Raw genomic sequence first — 18,320 nt, 5'->3', positions numbered from 1 at the left:
AGTGTATATCCACCTTTCGCAGCAATGCAGGCTGCTGTTCTCCCATGGAGACGATCGTAGAGATGCTGGATGTAGTCCTGTGGAACGGCTTGCCATGCCATTTCCACCTGGCGCCTCAGTTGGACCAGCGTTCGTGCTGGACGTGCAGACCGCGTGAGACGACGCTTCATCCAGTCCCAAACATGCTCAATGGGGGACAGATCCGGAGATCTTGCTGGCCAGGGTAGTTGACTTACACCTTCTAGAGCACGTTGGGTGGCACGGGATACATGCGGACGTGCATTGTCCTGTTGGAACAGCAAGTTCCCTTGCCGGTCTAGGAATGGTAGAACGGTGGGTTCGATGACGGTTTGGATGTACCGTGCACTATTCAGTGTCCCCTCGACGATCACCAGTGGTGTACGGCCAGTGTAGGAGATCGCTCCCCACACCATGATGCCGGGTGTTGGCCCTGTGTGCCTCGGTCGTATGCAGTCCTGATTGTGGCGCTCACCTGCACGGCGCCAAACACGCATACGACCATCATTGGCACCAAGGCAGAAGCGACTCTCATCGCTGAAGACGACACGTCTCCATTCGTCCCTCCATTCACGCCTGTCGCGACACCACTGGAGGCGGGCTGCACGATGTTGGGGCGTGAGCGGAAGACGGCCTAACAGTGTGCGGGACCGTAGCCCAGCTTCATGGAGACGATTGCGAATGGTCCTCGCCGATACCCCAGGAGCAACAGTGTCCCTAATTTGCTGGGAAGTGGCGGTGCGGTCCCCTACGGCACTGCGTAGGATCCTACGGTCTTGGCGTGCATCCGTGCGTCGCTGCGGTCCGGTCCCAGGTCGACGGGCACGTGCACCTTCCGCCGACCACTGGCGACAATATCGATGTACTGTGGAGACCTCACGCCCCACGTGTTGAGCAATTCGGCGGTACGTCCACCCGGCCTCCCGCATGTCCACTATACGCCCTCGCTCAAAGTCCGTCAACTGCACATATGGTTCACGTCCACGCTGTCGCGGCATGCTACCAGTGTTAAAGACTGCGATGGAGCTCCGTATGCCACGGCAAACTGGCTGACACTGACGGCGGCGGTGCACAAATGCTGCGCAGCTAGCGCCATTCGACGGCCAACACCGCGGTTCCTGGTGTGTCCGCTGTGCCGTGCGTGTGATCATTGCTTGTACAGCCCTCTCGCAGTGTCCGGAGCAAGTATGGTGGGTCTGACACACCGGTGTCAATGTGTTCTTTTTTCCATTTCCAGGAGTGTAACATATACCGTACAGTTAAAAGGAAGTGACGCTTGATCAAGGTCCGCGTCACTTTCCATTTTGAACCAGACTTAACGTCTGAGAAAGTAAAGAAATAATAATAATAATCTTGTAATGTCTGGCAAAAAATCAGATACTTTTAATGTGTGTAATGTACATAAATACACATTGGCTATCACGGACCCTGAAGATCATGCGGCAGCCTTTCGGTATTCCTACAAAGATGGCAATCTTGAGAACTTTGGACCCAGTTATCATGGTCACCCAGCTGCTGAAGGTCCTTCTGCAGCTCATCCTCCCATCGCTTCCTTGTTCTTCAATTTGGACAAGTTCCACCAGGCTTTCTCGTGAGCACAGCTGTAGCCTGGAACTTTTTTGGCATCCTGACAATGTACCCTGCCCATCTTGTTCTCCGCACTTTCATTTTCTGCACGATGTTTGGTTGTTTCAGTAGGTTATACAGATCCCGCTTCCTTCTACGTCGCCATGTGTTCTCTTCGCGGATTGGTCGAAAGATCTTCCTCGTTTTCCGTTCAAACATCAGCAGTTTCTGTTCATCTTTTTTCGTGGTGCTTATTGTTTCTGTCCCACACAACACCGGTGCTATCATTGCACTATAGGCTTTAAGTTTGTTGCCAACTGACAGATTTCTTGATGACATTTTCTGCTTCAGACTGAAAAATGTTTTAAACCCACTGACAGTACGCTGATTAATTTCTTGTTTTAGTTTATTATGCCTGTTGAACCAATTGCCAAGCTGTTTAAAATATTTCACTGTGTTTATGTTTCATATTATAATCTGCGAAGGCGCTTTCTTAGCGGCCTCTCTGGATATGTCTATCATTTCAGTGTTGTGCATACTAATTCTCAGCCCAAGCTTACTGACATTCTTCGCTAAGTCCTCTACAGTTTCTGCCATCTCTGTCTGTGACTCCGCTGTGGCCGGAGTGTCACCTGCTCTGTCCTTCCATTTAGCTTTACACCTTTGCCTCCTCTTTTCATTTTCTGGTTTATTTCTTCCAGGACCAAATCTCACATCTGGTTCAAATGGCTCTGAGCACTATGGGACTTAACATCTTAGGTCATCAGTCCCCTAGAACTTAGAACTACTTACACCTAACTAACCTAAGGACAGCACACACATCCATGCCAGAGGTCTCACATCTGTTCTCATGTTGAATTCCTTGGACAGCACCCCCCTGGTATTACACCTCGGCTTTTATCTCTACTGTACACACCTTCACCTTGCTTGTTATGCCAAGCTCCCTCAGGATGTTGTGCACACTTAATTTGTTAATATTATCATACGCCTTTGAGAAATCAACAGATGTTACCAGGTACCGATAGTTGAATTCTCAGCACCTCTTCCACATTTGTCTCGCGGTGAAAACTTGATTCATAGTTGATCCCCTTGCCAGAAAACCTTTGTGGTACACTGCAACAACATCTGCACCAAAAGGCTTTAGCTTTTCAAATATTATTAATAATAACATTTTGAATGGTAGGGAAACAACCATACAATTACTACAGTTCGTTTTTATTGTTCTTTTTATGCAGTGGAATAATAGCAGCTGACTGTCACTCTTTTGGGATCTTCTCCTTTCTCCATACAGTCTAATAATTGTAATAGGTAAATCCGTCATCAGAGTGAAAAATTGTTTCGAACACCACAGTGCTTCACTACGTACGGCCCTGTTGAAGCTGGTGCATGATTCCTGCCGTCGACCTTCGAAATGACTCACCCAGCCAGATATAGGGGTCACCCGCAGTTTAACTTGGATTCAGAAGCACGGTGCAAGTCTTCATTTTTCACATGAACGAACATCGCCAGAGGTAAAAGAGATGATCAGTAACAGATAACAAGCCTACAATTGACAGCAGACCAAATTCAAAATTTTGCGTTTGTAGTCTGGCATTTTATCACTGAGCAATTGAATCTATGTACTTAAAGGTATAGGTGACGACTTAGGATACGAATCAACATTTAGCACAGAGATCATCAGAATGCTAAGAATGTAATAAGAAAGTTACCTTTAGGTTTATATCCCTGGAAAAAAGCTAGTACGATACCAGCTAGTTTTGTAGCCTTATTAGGAGATAGCAGCTTTTTTCCATATTGTATCATATGTTTTTGTGCTTTTTTTATTTTACTGGAATTCTCAAAAACGCCGTTGAGATCTATTTCATATGAAAATTTTCTTTCAGTTGATGAAATAATGAGACTGGCTTGTTTTCGTTCATTCCTAGTATATTAAGGGGACGAAAGTCATAGGATGGCCACTGATGGGAATTGAGAGTTTCAACACGGAATGATAGTTGGTGTTAGATGCATGAGATATTCCATTTTGGAAATAGTTAGCGAATTCAATATTCGAGGATCCACAGTTTCAGATGTGTGCCAAGAATACCAGACTTCAGGGCAGTTCCAACGACTTGTTGAGTCTACGTCTCGTCGAGCTGATGCACAACGCCAGCCAAAAAGGAGGTCAGACACGATACTAAGAGGCACGCCATGACCTGTCACCTCACCGTATTGTTCTCCAGAATCACTATGCACTGTGTAGGAAAGCTCCGGGTCAGTATTTCAGGCATACTGTATGACAGCCAAGACAATATTAACACGAACTGTACCTGAGTGAGAAGTTTGCATACATTTTCTGTAACAGGGCTGCCACTAAAGCAGAGTTATTAAACACTGTTTTCCGAAACTTCTTCACCAAAGAAGACGAACTAAATGTTCCTGAATTCCAATCAAGAACAACTGCCAAGATAAGAAACATAGAAGTAGATCGGAGTAACGAAGCAGCTTAAATCACTTAATAAAGGCAAGGCCTTCGGTCCAGATTGTATACCAGTCAGGTTCCTCTCACAGTATGCTGATAAAATAGCTCCAAATTTAGCAATTATATACAACCTCTCGCTCACAGAAAGATCCGTACCTAAAGACTGGAAAATTGCTCAAGTTACACCAATACACAAAAAGGGAAGTAGGAGTAATCCACTGAATTACAGGCCTATATCACTAACGTCGATTTATAGTAGGGTTTTTGGACGTATACTGTATTCCAACATTATGAAGTGCCTCGAAGAAAACTATTTATTGACACATAGCACGGGTTCAGAAAATATCGTTCTTGTGAGACACAACTAGCTCTTTATACTCAAGAAGTAATAAGTGTTATCCACAGGGGATGTCAAACTGATCCCGTATTTTCAGATTTCCAGAAGGCTTTCGACACCATTCCTCACAAGCGTCTTATAACGAAACTGCGTGCCTACGGAGTATCGCCTCAGTTGTGCGACTGGATTCGTGATTTCCTGTCAGAAGGGTCACAGTTCGTAGTAATAGACGGAAAGTCGTAGAGTAAAACAGAAGTAATATCCGGCGTTCCCCTAGGAAGTGTTATAGGCCCTCTATTGTTCCTGATCTATATTAACGACATAGGAGACAATCTGAACAGCCGGTTTGGATTGTTTGCAGATGATGCTGTCATTTACCATCTTGTAAAGTTATCAGATGATCAAAACGACTTGCAAAACGAATTAGATAAGATATCTGTATAGTGCGAAAAGTGGCAATTGACCCTGAATAAAGAAAAGTGTGAAGTTATTCACACGAGTACTAAAAGAAATCAGCTAAATTTCGATTACGCGATAAGTCACACAAATCTGAAGGCTGTCAATTCAACTAAATACTTAGGGATTACAATTACAAATAACCTACATTGGAACGATCACATAGATAATGTTGTGGGTAGAGCAAACCAAAGACTGCAATTCATTGGCAGAATACTTAGAAGGTGCAACAGGTCTACTATAGAGACTGCTTACACCACGCTTGTCCGCCCTATACTGGGGCATTGCTGTGCGGTGTGGGATCCGCATCAGGTGGGACTGACGGATGACATCCAAAAAGTACAAAGAGGGGCAGCTCGTTTTGTATTATCGCAAAATAGTGGAGATAGTATCACAGACATGATGTGTGAATTGGAGTGGCACTCATTAAAACAAAGGCGTTTTTCGTTGCGACGGGATCATCTCATGAAATTTCAATCACCAGTTTTCTCCTCCGATTGCGAAAACATTCTGTTGGCACCCACCTACATAGGGAGAAATAATCACCACGATAAAATAAGAGAAATCAGGACTCGCACAGAAAAAATTAAGTGCTCGTTTTCCCCGCGTGCCGTTCGAGAGTGGAACGGTAGAGAGACACCTTGAAGGTGGTTCATTGCACCCACTGCCAGGCACTTTATAGTGAATAGCAGATCAATAACGTAGATGTAGATGCAGACGTCTGTGGATGCTACTCTCCTGACAGCAGAACACTGGTCAGCGGTGCTGCTGTCTTGAGACTATGTGACCATATCCCACACATATTGTGGCGCTGAAATTCTCTTAGAAGCTGTATTCAGATACACAGAAAAGTAGAATATACACTACTGGCCATTAAAAATGCTACACCACGAAGATGACGTGCTACAGACGCGAAATTTAACAGACAGGAAGAAGATGCTGTGATATGCAAATAGTTAGCTTTTCAGACAATTCACACAAGGTTGACGTCGGTGGCGACACCTACAACGTGCTGACATGAGGAAAGTTTCCAACCGATTTCTCATACACAAACAGCAGTTGATCGGCGTTGCCTGGTGAAACGTTGTTGTGATGCCTCGTGTAAGGAGGAGAAATGCGTACCATCGCCTCTCCGCCTTTGATAAAGGTCGGATTGTAGCCTATCGCGATTGCGCTTTATCGTATCGCGACATTGCTGTTCGCGTTGGTTGAGATCCGATGACTGTTAGCAGAATGTGGAATCGGTGGGTTCAGCAGGGTAATACGGAACGCCGTGCTGGATCCCAACGGCCTCGTATCACTAGCAGTCGAGATGACAGGCATCTTATCCCCATGGCTGTAACGGATCGTGCAGCCACGTCCCGATCCCTGAGTCAACAGATGGGGACGTTTGCAAGGCAACAACGATCTGCACGAACAGTTCGACGAAGTTTGCAGCAGCATGGACTATCAGCTCGGAGACCGTGGCTGCGGTTACCCCTGACGCTGCATCACAGACAGGAGCGCCTGCGATGGCGTACTCTACGACGAAGCTCGGTGCACGAATGGCAAAACGTCATTTTTTCGGACGAATCCAGGTTCTGTTTATAGCATCATGACGGTCGCATCCGTGTTTGGCGACATCGCGGTGAACGCACATTGGAAGCATGTATTCATCATCGCCATACTGGCGTATCACCCAGCGTGATGGTATGGGGTGCCATCGGTTGCACGTCTCGGTCACCTCTTGTTCGCATTGACGGCACTTTGAACAGTGGACGTTACATTTCAGATGTGTTACGACCCGTGGCTCTACCCTTCATTTGATCCCTGCCAAACCCTGCATTTCAACAGGATAATGCACGACCGCATATTACAAGTCCTGTATGGGCCTTTCTGGATACATAAAATGTTCGACTGCTGCCCTGGCCAGCACATACTCCAAATCTCACCACTTGAAAACGTCTGGTCAATGGTGGCCGAGCGAGTGGCTCGTCACAATACGCCAGTCACTACTCTTAATGTACTGTGGTATCGTGTTGAAGCTGCACGGGTAGCTGTACCTGTACACGTCATCCAAGCTCTGTTTGACTCAATGCCCAGGCGTATCAAGGCCGTTACTACGGCCAGAGGTGGTTGTTCTGGGTACTGATTTCTCAGGATCTATGCACCCAAATTGCATGAAAATGTAATGACAAGTCAGTTCTAGTATAATGTATTTGTGCAATGAATACCAGTTCATCAACTGCATTTTTTCTTGGTGTAGCAATTTTAATGGCCAGTAGTGTAGTTCCATTAGAAGAAAAAGTCGATGTCGTAATTCAGCGATTATAAACAATGTAAATTAATTACGAATGGCAGGACACTGGCCATAGTGTCCGCTATAAATTCTCGAAAATCGCACCTAGATATATTTATTCATTATGTGTTTATCTGTAGCGGCTTGTCTTCGCTGCCTCACCATGTACTCTGCTGGCCACCGTAAATGCAACACCCTGAAGGAAGCATCCGAATGAAGTGAAATTTACACCATGGATTTGCAGCGATGAGATATGCAACTGATTAGAATTTCAACGCAGACGCACATCACGCGCGCCTGTGGCGCCACCTCATAGCGCCATTTAAGGCTTGGCGATTTCGACGAGTGTACGTTCGGCACGTGTGTTTACCTTGTGGTTGTTTCACAAGACGATCAGTTATGCCTCGTAGACAACAGCAAACATCTTTTGATCAAGTATCCGAGTTCGACAGAGGAAGGACAGTGGCTTACCGAGATTGTGGATTATCATACAGAGAAATCGCTAGTCGTGTTGGACGAAACCAAACAACTGTAATGCGGATATGTGACCGTTGGATGCAGGCGGGTACGACGGACCTCGGTGCACCACTGCACGTGCTGATAGGCAAATTGTGCCCATGGCAGTGACGGATCGCTCAGTGACATCCCGAACCATAGCACAGCACATAGCGTCTGTAACGCATCATCCAGTGTCTGCGCGTACCATTCGACGCCGTTTACAGCAGAGTGGTCTGTCCGCAAGACGTCCATTGCTTCGTCTACCATTGACGCAGAACCACAGACGTCTCCGTCGCCAATGGTGTGATGACAGACGGATGTGGACGGCAGAATGGAATGACGTCGTCTTTACTGACGAGGCACGCTTCTGTCTGCAGCACCACGATGGTCGGATTAGAGTGTGGAGACACCGTGGAGAGAGGATGCTGGACAGCTGCATTATGCACCGCCACACTGGTCTTGCACCGGGTATTATGGTATGGGGCGGTATTGGATATTACTCTCGCACGCCTCTAGTACGCATTGCCGGTACTTTAAATAGCCGGCGCTACATATCCGAGGTGCTGGAGCCAGTTGTCCTTCCTTACCTTCAGGGCTCGGCCACAGCCATATTTCAACAGGATAATGCGCGACCACACGTGGCACGCATTGTCCAAAGGTTCTTCGTCAATAACCAGATTGAATTGCTTCCCTGGCCGGCTCGCTCTCCGGATCTTTCGCCGATAGAAAACATGTGGTCCACGGTTGCTCAACGAGTGACCCAGATTACATCCCCAGCTGCCACACCAGATGATCTTTGGCAATGTGTGGAAGCTGCTTGGGCTGCTGTACCCCAGGAACACATCCAACGTCTCTTTGACTCAATGCCGAGAGCTTCTTGACCAGCTCTGAACGTTGCCTTTAAGCTAATACTGCCTGCGATGTCTGATCTGCATTTTCTTTTGGCAGTAGCCTGCATTCCAAAATTCTCAATCACAGTCTCTTTTGTTAAAGATAATTTAACATGTAAGTTAACGTATGAGAAGAAATGTATAACCTTTTCTCCACTGTTACTCACTACAGCGATTAGATGTAAATTTAATTGTAACCCCTTTAGTAAGAAGTAAATTTTCAAAACGCTCTTTTTTTTAATCTTATGGGACTTAACTGCTAAGGTCATCAGTCCCTAAAACACTCTTAATGGCTTTTATAGCATACTCAGCAAAATTATTTTCCTGTGCTCAAGGTTCACACGCTGTTGTACAGTAGTTATGGATTTACTTGTGATAATGTCAGTTTACCACTCAAGATCTTACTCTCATCTCCTGCGTGTACGTGAAAAGCTTTATTTGTTTCTATAATACCATGATGCTCCTTACACATACACAGACACAAGGTTCAAAATCTTGTCACAGGCAACATTCACAGCCAGCTGACATAGCGGAAGTTACTTCTTTTATGGAGTAATTATTTCTTTAGTGTTTAGACGCGCACTATTCTTGTCATTTTCATTAATATTTATTCATCCCTTCTCCTGGGGCCATTCTGTCCCAAATCTGGAAAATATGACTGCAGAGAATACAGTTAAAGATCTTTTATTTTTGATGGATTCACAACCTCAGAACACATGCCAGTATTTAACACGTTTGAATACGTTCTGTTTACTGGTATTCGTTACAGAGTCACTCAACATTGTAACTCAATGACGTTTTCAGTTTGCTTGTTGAGAGTGAGTTCTCATTTGGTCATGTGTATCTACTCTACTTGCATAACTTTTATATTTCTGTGGTACTATTTTAATGACAGTTAAATTTCTCATTGGCCTAACTGCGTTCTGAAGTGAAACTTCTCCTTTTTTGTACTGCTACTTTCCCTGAATCAGTCTCGCTGTAAAGTTCAAAAGCAGCTGTCCTGTTGATTGTATTACCTCTAACAGCCCAGTTCCTGACAGTAGAGCTACAAATGTTTAGAACACCATTGGATGATCATATAGTGACATTAAGTACATTTGAATATCTGTGACAGCATGAATACTGTGCCGATTTCTGTGTGATTATTGTTGCACTGATGTATTTGAACTGTCCTGTCCAATAATTCTTCAGGTATACCAGTAATATTTCTTTCTCTTACGTCTACCTGTACTTTGCGCTTCTTTCTGAACAGTTTATAGTTTTCCATGCAAACGTGGGATGTGGTACAAGCAGTGTAGATACTACTTAATCAACAAGTAGTTCATTCATGTTAAATGACAGAATATGCTCTTGGGCAGTGTCTGTTACAAATGGAGGTGACAAAAGTTATGGGATACCTCGATTTATCATGCCGAACCTCCTGTCATCCAGCGTAGTGGCGCAACTCTACATGACATGGGCTGAACAAGAGGTTGGAAGCCTCTGAAGAAATATTGAGCCATGCTCACTCTATCACCGTCCGTAATTGCGAAACTGTTGCCGTTGCGGTATTTTGTGCATGAACTTACCTCTCGATTGCGTCCCGTAAATGTTCAATGGGGTTCACGTCGGACGAGCTGGATGTCCAAATCATTCACTCGAATCGTCCAGAATCTTCTTCAGACCAATACCGAAGAGTTGTGGCCCAGTGACATTTCACGTTGTCATGAAGTCCATGAGTGGCTGCAAATGGTGACCAAGTAGCCAAACATAACTTTTGCCCCTGAATGATAGGTTCAGTCGGACCACAGGATCCGGTCCACTCGATGTAAACACAGCCCACACCAATATGGAGCCACTACCAGCTTTCACTGTGCGCTGTTGGCAACTTGGATCCATGGCTTCTTGGGTCCTGCACCACACACTAACCCTACAATCAGATCTTACCAACTGAAATTGCTACTCATCTGACCAGGCCATTAGGATCCAACCGATGTGGTCACGAGCCCAGGAGAGGCACTGCAGGCGATGTCAGGCTGTTAGCAAAGACACGCGCATCATTCATCTGCTCACCTAGCCCATTAACGCTAAATCTCTGCACACTGTCCTAATGGATACGTTTTGGTGTGGCTTTGCTTCTCTATTAGCACTGGCAACTCTCTGCGAACGGCACTGCTCTCGGTCGTTAAGTGAAGGCCATCACACACTGCATTGTCAGTAATGAGAAGTAATGCCTGAAATTTGGTATTCTCGTCTCACTCTTGACATTGTGTGTCTCAGAATATTGAATTCCCTAACGTTGTCCAGAAATGAATGGCCCATATGTCTGGCTCCAACTACCATTCTTCGTTTGCAGTTTGTTAATACCCGCCATGCAGCCAAAATCACCTCATTAACCTTTCCACACGAATCTTCTGAGTATAAATGACATCAATATCAATGCACGGCTCTTTAATACCTTGTATACGCGATATTACCTCCATCGGTATGTGCGCATACTGCTATCCCACAGTCTGCTGTCACCTGAGTGCATTACTTGTGTGTGAACAACCCCTGAGCATTATTGCATGTAGTAAGTAAGTAGCACCCTAGCCCCCATGTGAAGTGAACACGCTAGCCCATGCTGTGTCTGTGTCTGCAGTTTGCCAGCCACTGTGGAGAACAGGCCCACCCCCACCACAGCACCACACACAGACCACAGTGGGACTCCTGTCGCTGCTGTGTCGCCCACGACTACCCGCCACCCTACTCCACATGACGACGTCACCATCTCTCACATATGGTAAGTTGCGCACCATTTGTGGACAATTTCCACACTCATGGCGACATTTACTGGCGAGTTAATCAAGTGTTATAGTAAAAAAAAATTCTCTTTTTTTGAATTTTTGAATAAATCAGAGTGAGATTGGTCATGAAATTTTTCCTTCTTCACAGTTTTTGGTTTGTGATGTGATGAAATTTGAAGTATGAATAGGTAAGCTTAAGAAAGATGCTCACTTTCTCTGGACTCAGAGTGGGTATATCACCTTCATTTCATAAGCAGGTAGATCCCATTTTAGAACTTGTAAAGGGGAGTGAGTACAATAATTGGAATAGATCCCCTTATCTGGAAGCATACCGTTTCTGTCCTGCAGTTGTTTGAAAACTTATTTACTAGGTAGGTTTGCAGATGCTAGTCATGGGGGGGGGGGGGAGAAGGTGGTTACATCAGGTTGGCTGATGTCATCTGACCTGGTTACAGTCTCATTCATAAGTCTTTGACTGTTAGAAGATGTGGTTGAGTACGTGTCTGCAGAATTTACGAAGATGATCCTTTTGAACGGCGAAGCTCACAGTAATGGAGGAGATGGTCGTTCTCCACAATTTTCGACCCCATTAATACCCTTTTCTCCACAATTACGCAACAACAGACATGATTGTAGTGCTCCAAAGATGCCGCACACCCGAACTGGAAGAGGCCATACTGCATCATGTTGAAGAAGATGCGTCAATGGGAATGATCAGTTTCACTGTCTATTAATAAGTGGAATTAATTGTACAGGTGGTTGTGTTACCGACATATTTCCAAATGTCTGTAGACAGAAACAATATATTTCCACACATGGGTTCCAGTCCAAAATGTTGTCTACTCACTCCCTTCTACATGTTGTAGAAGTTTGTAACAGGAATTTCCGAACACTCTGTATAGAAGATCACAATGCTAAATGGGGGGCAGACTACAGGAATTGATCCTTGAGAGAATATGGATTTGTGACTGAATTAATATGGATATCTATGAGTCAGGGAAGTGGGGTGATCTTTCTCTCAGCTCTGAGCACGTTAGTTAGCTGACAATAATCATTTCTACCTTCACAGTGCTGCAGTCTTACCTCATACTTCTTTTCTTCAAAAATAACAACATTGTTGTAAATACATATTGCTTTCACCTTTCAATGTGTATTAACATACATCCTTGCTGTCCTTTCTTCATAAGATACAATCGCAAGTCCACACAGCACTACTACATATCCCTGTCTCCTACCACACTTCAAGGAAGAAGGTATCAGACTGTGCAGAGGCAAATACTGTGTGATGACAAGACCAACGATTGTTTAACAGTAACGTAATTTGCTATATTCCTGATATGCACGTCAATAACATACAAAAACCAAATGACATGTCTACCTTGCAGAGTGAGTGAGTGAGTGAGTGTGTGTGTGTGTGTGTGTGTGTGCGTGTGTGTGTGTGAAGGTGCGCCGAAGAGTCAACTTAGTGTCATTATGATATTTGAAGTATTTCAACCAACTGGCATTGTATAAAGCTCTAATTCTCTCTATTTGGTGACGGCGTATTACCGAATTTACGAATACCTGGACAGAAATATTTAGCTGCCATGTAAGTAAATTGACTATAAATATTTGGAAATTTGAATAGTTTCATGTGTTTGCATTACTGATGTCATTGGGACATCTGTGCACAGAGGGCATGTGTTAGCCTGTATTAAGTGTATGTTTCAGTGAAGGCGAATGACTTGTTAACAACAGTGTCCAGAAGTCAAAGAAACTCCTTCCTTACAATGAATTATAACAAAATGAGAGAACTCAGTGATATGAGATGCAATGTAGGAATATTTAATTGAAAGTGGTATGGGGCAGTGATGTAAGACAATAGCTAATACATCAATAACCTACACACTGAGGTGACAAAGTCTCATGGGATAACGATGTGCAAATATATAGGTGGCGATAGCATTGTGTACACAGGATGTAAAAGGAAAGTGCTTTCGTGGAGCTGTAATTTAGAGGATTCAGTATTCCGATATCCACAGTGTGAAGAGTATGGTGAGAAAACTACACTTCAGGTATTACGTCTTGCCGCAGACACTGCAGTGGATGACGGCCTTCACTTAAAGACTGAGAGAAACAGCATTTGTGTATTGTGAGTGCTAACAGACAGGCAAGACTGCATGAAATAACCGCAGAAATCAATGTGGGACGTACAACGACCATATCCGTTAGAACAATGCAATGAAACTTGGCGCTAATGGCAGCAGGTGACCGACGCTTTTGATAACAGCACAACATCCCGGGTAGCAACTCTCCTGGGCTCTTGACTATATCAGTTGAGTGCTCATTTAATTGGTAAGAGCTGATGGTAGGTTTCCAGTGTGGCGCAGACCCCACAAAACCATAGACCCAAGTTGACAACAGGGCAGTGTGCAAGCTGGGAGTGGCTCGATGATGGTGTTGGCTGTGTTAACATGGAACAGGTCAGGTCTTCTGGTCCAACGGAATCTATCTTTGACTGAAAACGGTTATATTCGACTACGGCCATTCATGGACCTCATGTTGCCAAACAATGATGTAATGGCACTGGGTCACAACTGTTTGTGATTTGTTTGAAGAATTTCTGGACAATTCGAGTGAATGGTTTGGCCACCCACATCGCCCAACATGAATCCCATTGAACATTTATGAGACATAACGGAGAGATCAGTTTGTCCACAAAATCCTGCACTGATAACAAATCCACATCTATGGAAGGCTATATAGGCAAAATGGCTCAATATTTCTGTAGGGGACTTCCGAAGACATGCAGAGTCCATGCCGTCTCCAGTTCTGCACTAAGTCAGGCCAAAGGAGATCCGCCATGATAATAGGAGGTATCTCATGACTTGTCATCTCAGTGTACACTGACAGTTCTTTATCACAGAAGGGAGGTTTACACATTTCTACTTTGTCGCTGGTCAGATTTATATTCTGAACTGCTCAGTTTCGCTCCTATGATAGTTTTCTTATTTTGCAATGTGTGTGTGTGTGTGTGTGTGTGTGTGTGTGTGTGTGTGTGTGTGTGTTTTCTATAAAATGACCTAACTTTAGTGTTTTGTGCAGGAGTCTTTCTGGAGAGGACAAAGGAAGGAGGTTGATCCAGGCAGCACAGGAGGGGGCTCTGGAGGAGGTGAGGGCACTGCTCGCTGCAGGTGCGGACGTGGGCGCGAGGGATGGAGACAAGAGAACCGCCCTGCATAGGGCAGCGTGGGAGGGACACGTGGATGTTGCGAGGAGTCTGGTGCAGGCAGGAGCAGAGGTGAATGCCAGGAACATCAGGCAGAACATGCCCCTGCACTCAGCTGCAGCTAGGGGCCACACGGCTATGGTACAGCTGCTGGTGGCCGCCTCTGCTGATCTCAATGCCAGGGGTATGGGTGAGTGTACACCGCTGCACTTTGCGGCAGATCGTGGGCACCCAGGGGCGGCAGCTGTGCTGGTGGACGCAGGAGCCGAGATCTGGGCCACAAATAATTGGGGTTACACCCCACTGGAACTCGCCCAGCGCAACTATGACCTACTGGTAGATTTACTATCATGAAGCTTGCAGTCCTATGAACATCATCTGGAGCACACAACCAATAAATGTTTGCTACATGACATTTCGGTATTTCTGAAGTAAAAAATGCTAAACTTTATCCTTTCATTATTCCTTTGTACCCCTTAATATGTAGCATATATAACTGGTCTAGTAACCACTCAACAAGTGTAATAATGGGAGACAGACGTAAACTTCATTTTAAGGACCAATCTGAAAAACTTTTTCTTGGGCACCATTTACAATAGTCAACAACAAGAAAAAAATACTCCTTTCATTACCACTGCTGTAAAAAATTTTCAGGCAAATTATAGAATGCAGTTGGTGTCACCATCTTGGCACGGGTATCTTTACCGGTATTGACGAAGGTGTGACCTCCCAAACAGAACGAGAATGTTCATGACTATGTGAGATGAGGTCTACTAAGTCACCTTTGACGCACTGAGAGGGAGAAAGTATCCCGGGATGCTGAGCGCAGGTGATTCTGGAATGGAGAGAAGTAGTTGTGAATCATAGGCACCAAAATGCTTAAGGATTCAATTTGAGAACAGTTCATATTGTCAGTCACTTTAACTTCATGTTAAGAGGTGTCTCACAGTGGCTGTGTATCATTGTAAATCAATACACAGGTTCTGCTACATAGTATGTTAGGCTTTTCAGCAACTACCACTTCACGATTTCTACATTTTGCTTTCAGAGGTGAGTGGTCTGCTTACAATCTTTTTCAACAATACTCGACCAACTACAGCTGGACACAGGTGCAAGACAGCACTTTTTACCCTCTGTCTTCTGACAGGCTGAAAATATGAAGTATTACAAGTTGCCACTGCAGAGAAACTCTGCAGTGCTTGCTGTCTCTACCAAGCGGAAAACCTAAGGTAACAGCTGTTGCTGGATAATCGGAAACTCATTTGTCCTCCCTCGAATTTGCGCTACTTCTCGTAGTTTGTACTGCAGCATCAATGAAGTGTCACCCTAAAGTGACAGCTCCTGGTGACTTATTAGTGGTAGCGAGTGCTTCTGAGTGCTACTGTTCACTGCTAATTGTTCACTGCGTTTGGTTCTCTACATTAGCTGCTTGCATATTGGATTTTCATGGATTCATGTGCAAGTTTCTCCATTAGATGTTTCCCCTGACTCCTATGAAGATCTTCCTGTGGACACAGATTCTTCTATAAACCTCTAGAATCTTCTCGACCATTCGGGATGTATACCAGCGACTTTTGTTCACCTTGGTGCATCAGGACGTTGTCCTCATTAAGGCAGTTCCTCAGCAGGCTGCCAGCAAGTGTTACATCATGCAGAGGGCTGGCCTCCTTCCTGACGTCCTCCTGACACCATGCCTTGTGTGTTTACTTAATATTAATCTTAGATGACCATCAGTTTGGCTTTAGGGAAGGTAAAGGCACCAGAGAGAGAATTCTGATATTGCAGTTGATAATGGCAGCAGGACTAAAGAGAAATCAAGACACGTTCACAGGATTTGTCGACCTGGAAAAAGCTCTCGACAATGTCAAATGGTGCTAGATGTTCGAAATTCTGAGAAAACCTGGGGTAGGCTATACAAAAAGACGTGTAATATTCAATATGTACAAGAACCAAGAGGGAGCAATAAGAGTCGGAGATGAAGAACGTAGTGCTCAGATTGAAAAGGCTGTAAGACAGTGATGTAGTCTTTCGCCCATACTGTTCTAGCTATACATCAAAGAACCAATGACGGAAATAAAAGAAAGGTTCGAGCGTGGAATTGAAATTTAAGGTGAAAGGACATCAATCATAACATTCGCTGATGACATTTCTATCCTCAGTGAAAGTGAAGGGGATTTACAGGTTCTGCTGAATGGAATGAAGAGTCTAATGAGCACAGAATATGGACTGAGAGTAAATCAAGGAAAGAGGAAAGTAATGAGAAGTACCAGAAATGAGAACAGTAAGAAACTAAGCATCAGGATTGGTGATCACAAAGTAGATTAGGTTAAGAAATCCTTGTACCTAGGCAGCAAAATAACCCTTGATGGTCGGAGCAAGGAGAACGTCAAAAGCTGACTAGCACTGGGAAAAAGGGCATTCCTGACCAAGAGAAGTCTATCAAAGATAGACCTTAATTTGAGGAAGAAATTTTTGAGAATGTATGTTTGGAGCACAGCATTGTATGTTAGTGAGACATGAACTATGGGAAAAACGTGACAGAAGGGAATCGGGGACTTTGAGATGTGGTGCTACAGAAGAAAATTAGATGGACTGATAAGGTAAGGAATGAGGAGCTTCTCCGCAGAATCAGTGAGGAAGGAAATGCATGGGAAGCACTGACAAGGAGAGGAGACAGGATGTTAGGAATTGTATCAAGACATCAGGAAATAACTTGATTAGTCTTAGAGTTAACCATGGAGGGTAAAAACTGCATCGCAAGACAGAGATTGGAATATACACAGCAAGTAATTGATGTCATAATTTGTAATTGCCAAGCTGAGTTGAAAAGTTCGCCACAGGAGAGGAATTCGTGGTGGGCCACTTGAAACCAGGCAGAACACTGATGACTAAAAAAACATAAAAATAAAAGATAGCTCTTAATAAAGATTATCTCCTTTCCACATCGCTTTGACACTTCTTACACTAATAAAATTCAATAGCTATGAAACTTTCTCCCTAAAATAATTCTTGAGCTTTTATACAATGTACAATTAATTCTTTTATATTTTCAAAAACATTTGTTTTTATGTACATGTTCCTTACAATGTAGTTACACTATATCCACATATATTTTCTACTCTCTGTTCTTTAAGCAGTATGTGTCTTCTTCTTCATGAGGTTGTCTTTCATAGATGACATCATATGTTCTTTCAGTGGACCTGGATGTATTACCTACAGTATTCTTAATGTATATACGCTGGCAGCAAATTATGCTACCAAATAGTCTGTAAAAACTTATATATGTACGTACAACAAGGCAATGTGAGCAAACTATAATTCTTATTAAGCCAATATATGTAGCTACAGAATAGTATTGGATATTTGTCATGGTCTACATGTCTTTCCTGTCTATCATTCAGCTGCTCCACATTCTCCATCCTCTTTTCAGCCACTCTTAGGTAATCTAAAGTTGTCACTACATGTTTCAATGGCTGTTCTAATGTTACCCCTGACATGTTTAGTTCTCTCTCCAATTCTGGACGACAATCGATTTCCATTTTAATACTAAGGGCAATGCCCCTTTCAGTGATTTTGGCCTGTATTATTCTATTCGATTTCGTTGTTCTGTCTGAATGATCAACCTTGTAGGTGTATGTCACTGGAAATCAGTTCCTCATGCAAAGTGGACATATTTTCTTCCTTTGGGCTTATGTGGTCGTTTGTTACCACTAAGATGTCTCCACAAAGTTTTTTCCAAGATGATCAGCTTTCTGACGCAGTGTCGTAGAATGCACTTACTTTTCAGTAACTGAATTTCATACTCGTCCTAGTCAGACAGGTGATATTACAAAAGTTTGTTTT

At 44.0% G+C, this 18,320-nt stretch overlaps 1 protein-coding gene across 1 annotated transcript in view; it reads left to right on the top strand.

The window, feature by feature from the left end:
- The window catches only part of LOC126212807 (ankyrin-3-like), a 72,407-nt gene extending 57,507 nt beyond the window's left edge, over positions 1 to 14,900 (top strand). The window contains exons 3-4 of the mRNA XM_049940214.1: positions 11,125 to 11,265; positions 14,354 to 14,900. Coding sequence (XP_049796171.1) covers positions 11,125 to 11,265; positions 14,354 to 14,831 — 619 coding nt within the window. The 3' untranslated portion in view covers positions 14,832 to 14,900. The remainder of the gene's footprint in view (positions 1 to 11,124; positions 11,266 to 14,353) is intronic.
- Positions 14,901 to 18,320: the final 3,420 nt, after the last annotated feature.

Source organism: Schistocerca nitens, chromosome 11, assembly GCF_023898315.1.
Source record: "Schistocerca nitens isolate TAMUIC-IGC-003100 chromosome 11, iqSchNite1.1, whole genome shotgun sequence".
NCBI lineage: Eukaryota > Metazoa > Arthropoda > Insecta > Orthoptera > Acrididae > Schistocerca > Schistocerca nitens.
The sequence above is the reverse complement of the archived record's forward strand: the minus strand, read 5'-3'. Positions and strand labels throughout refer to the sequence as shown.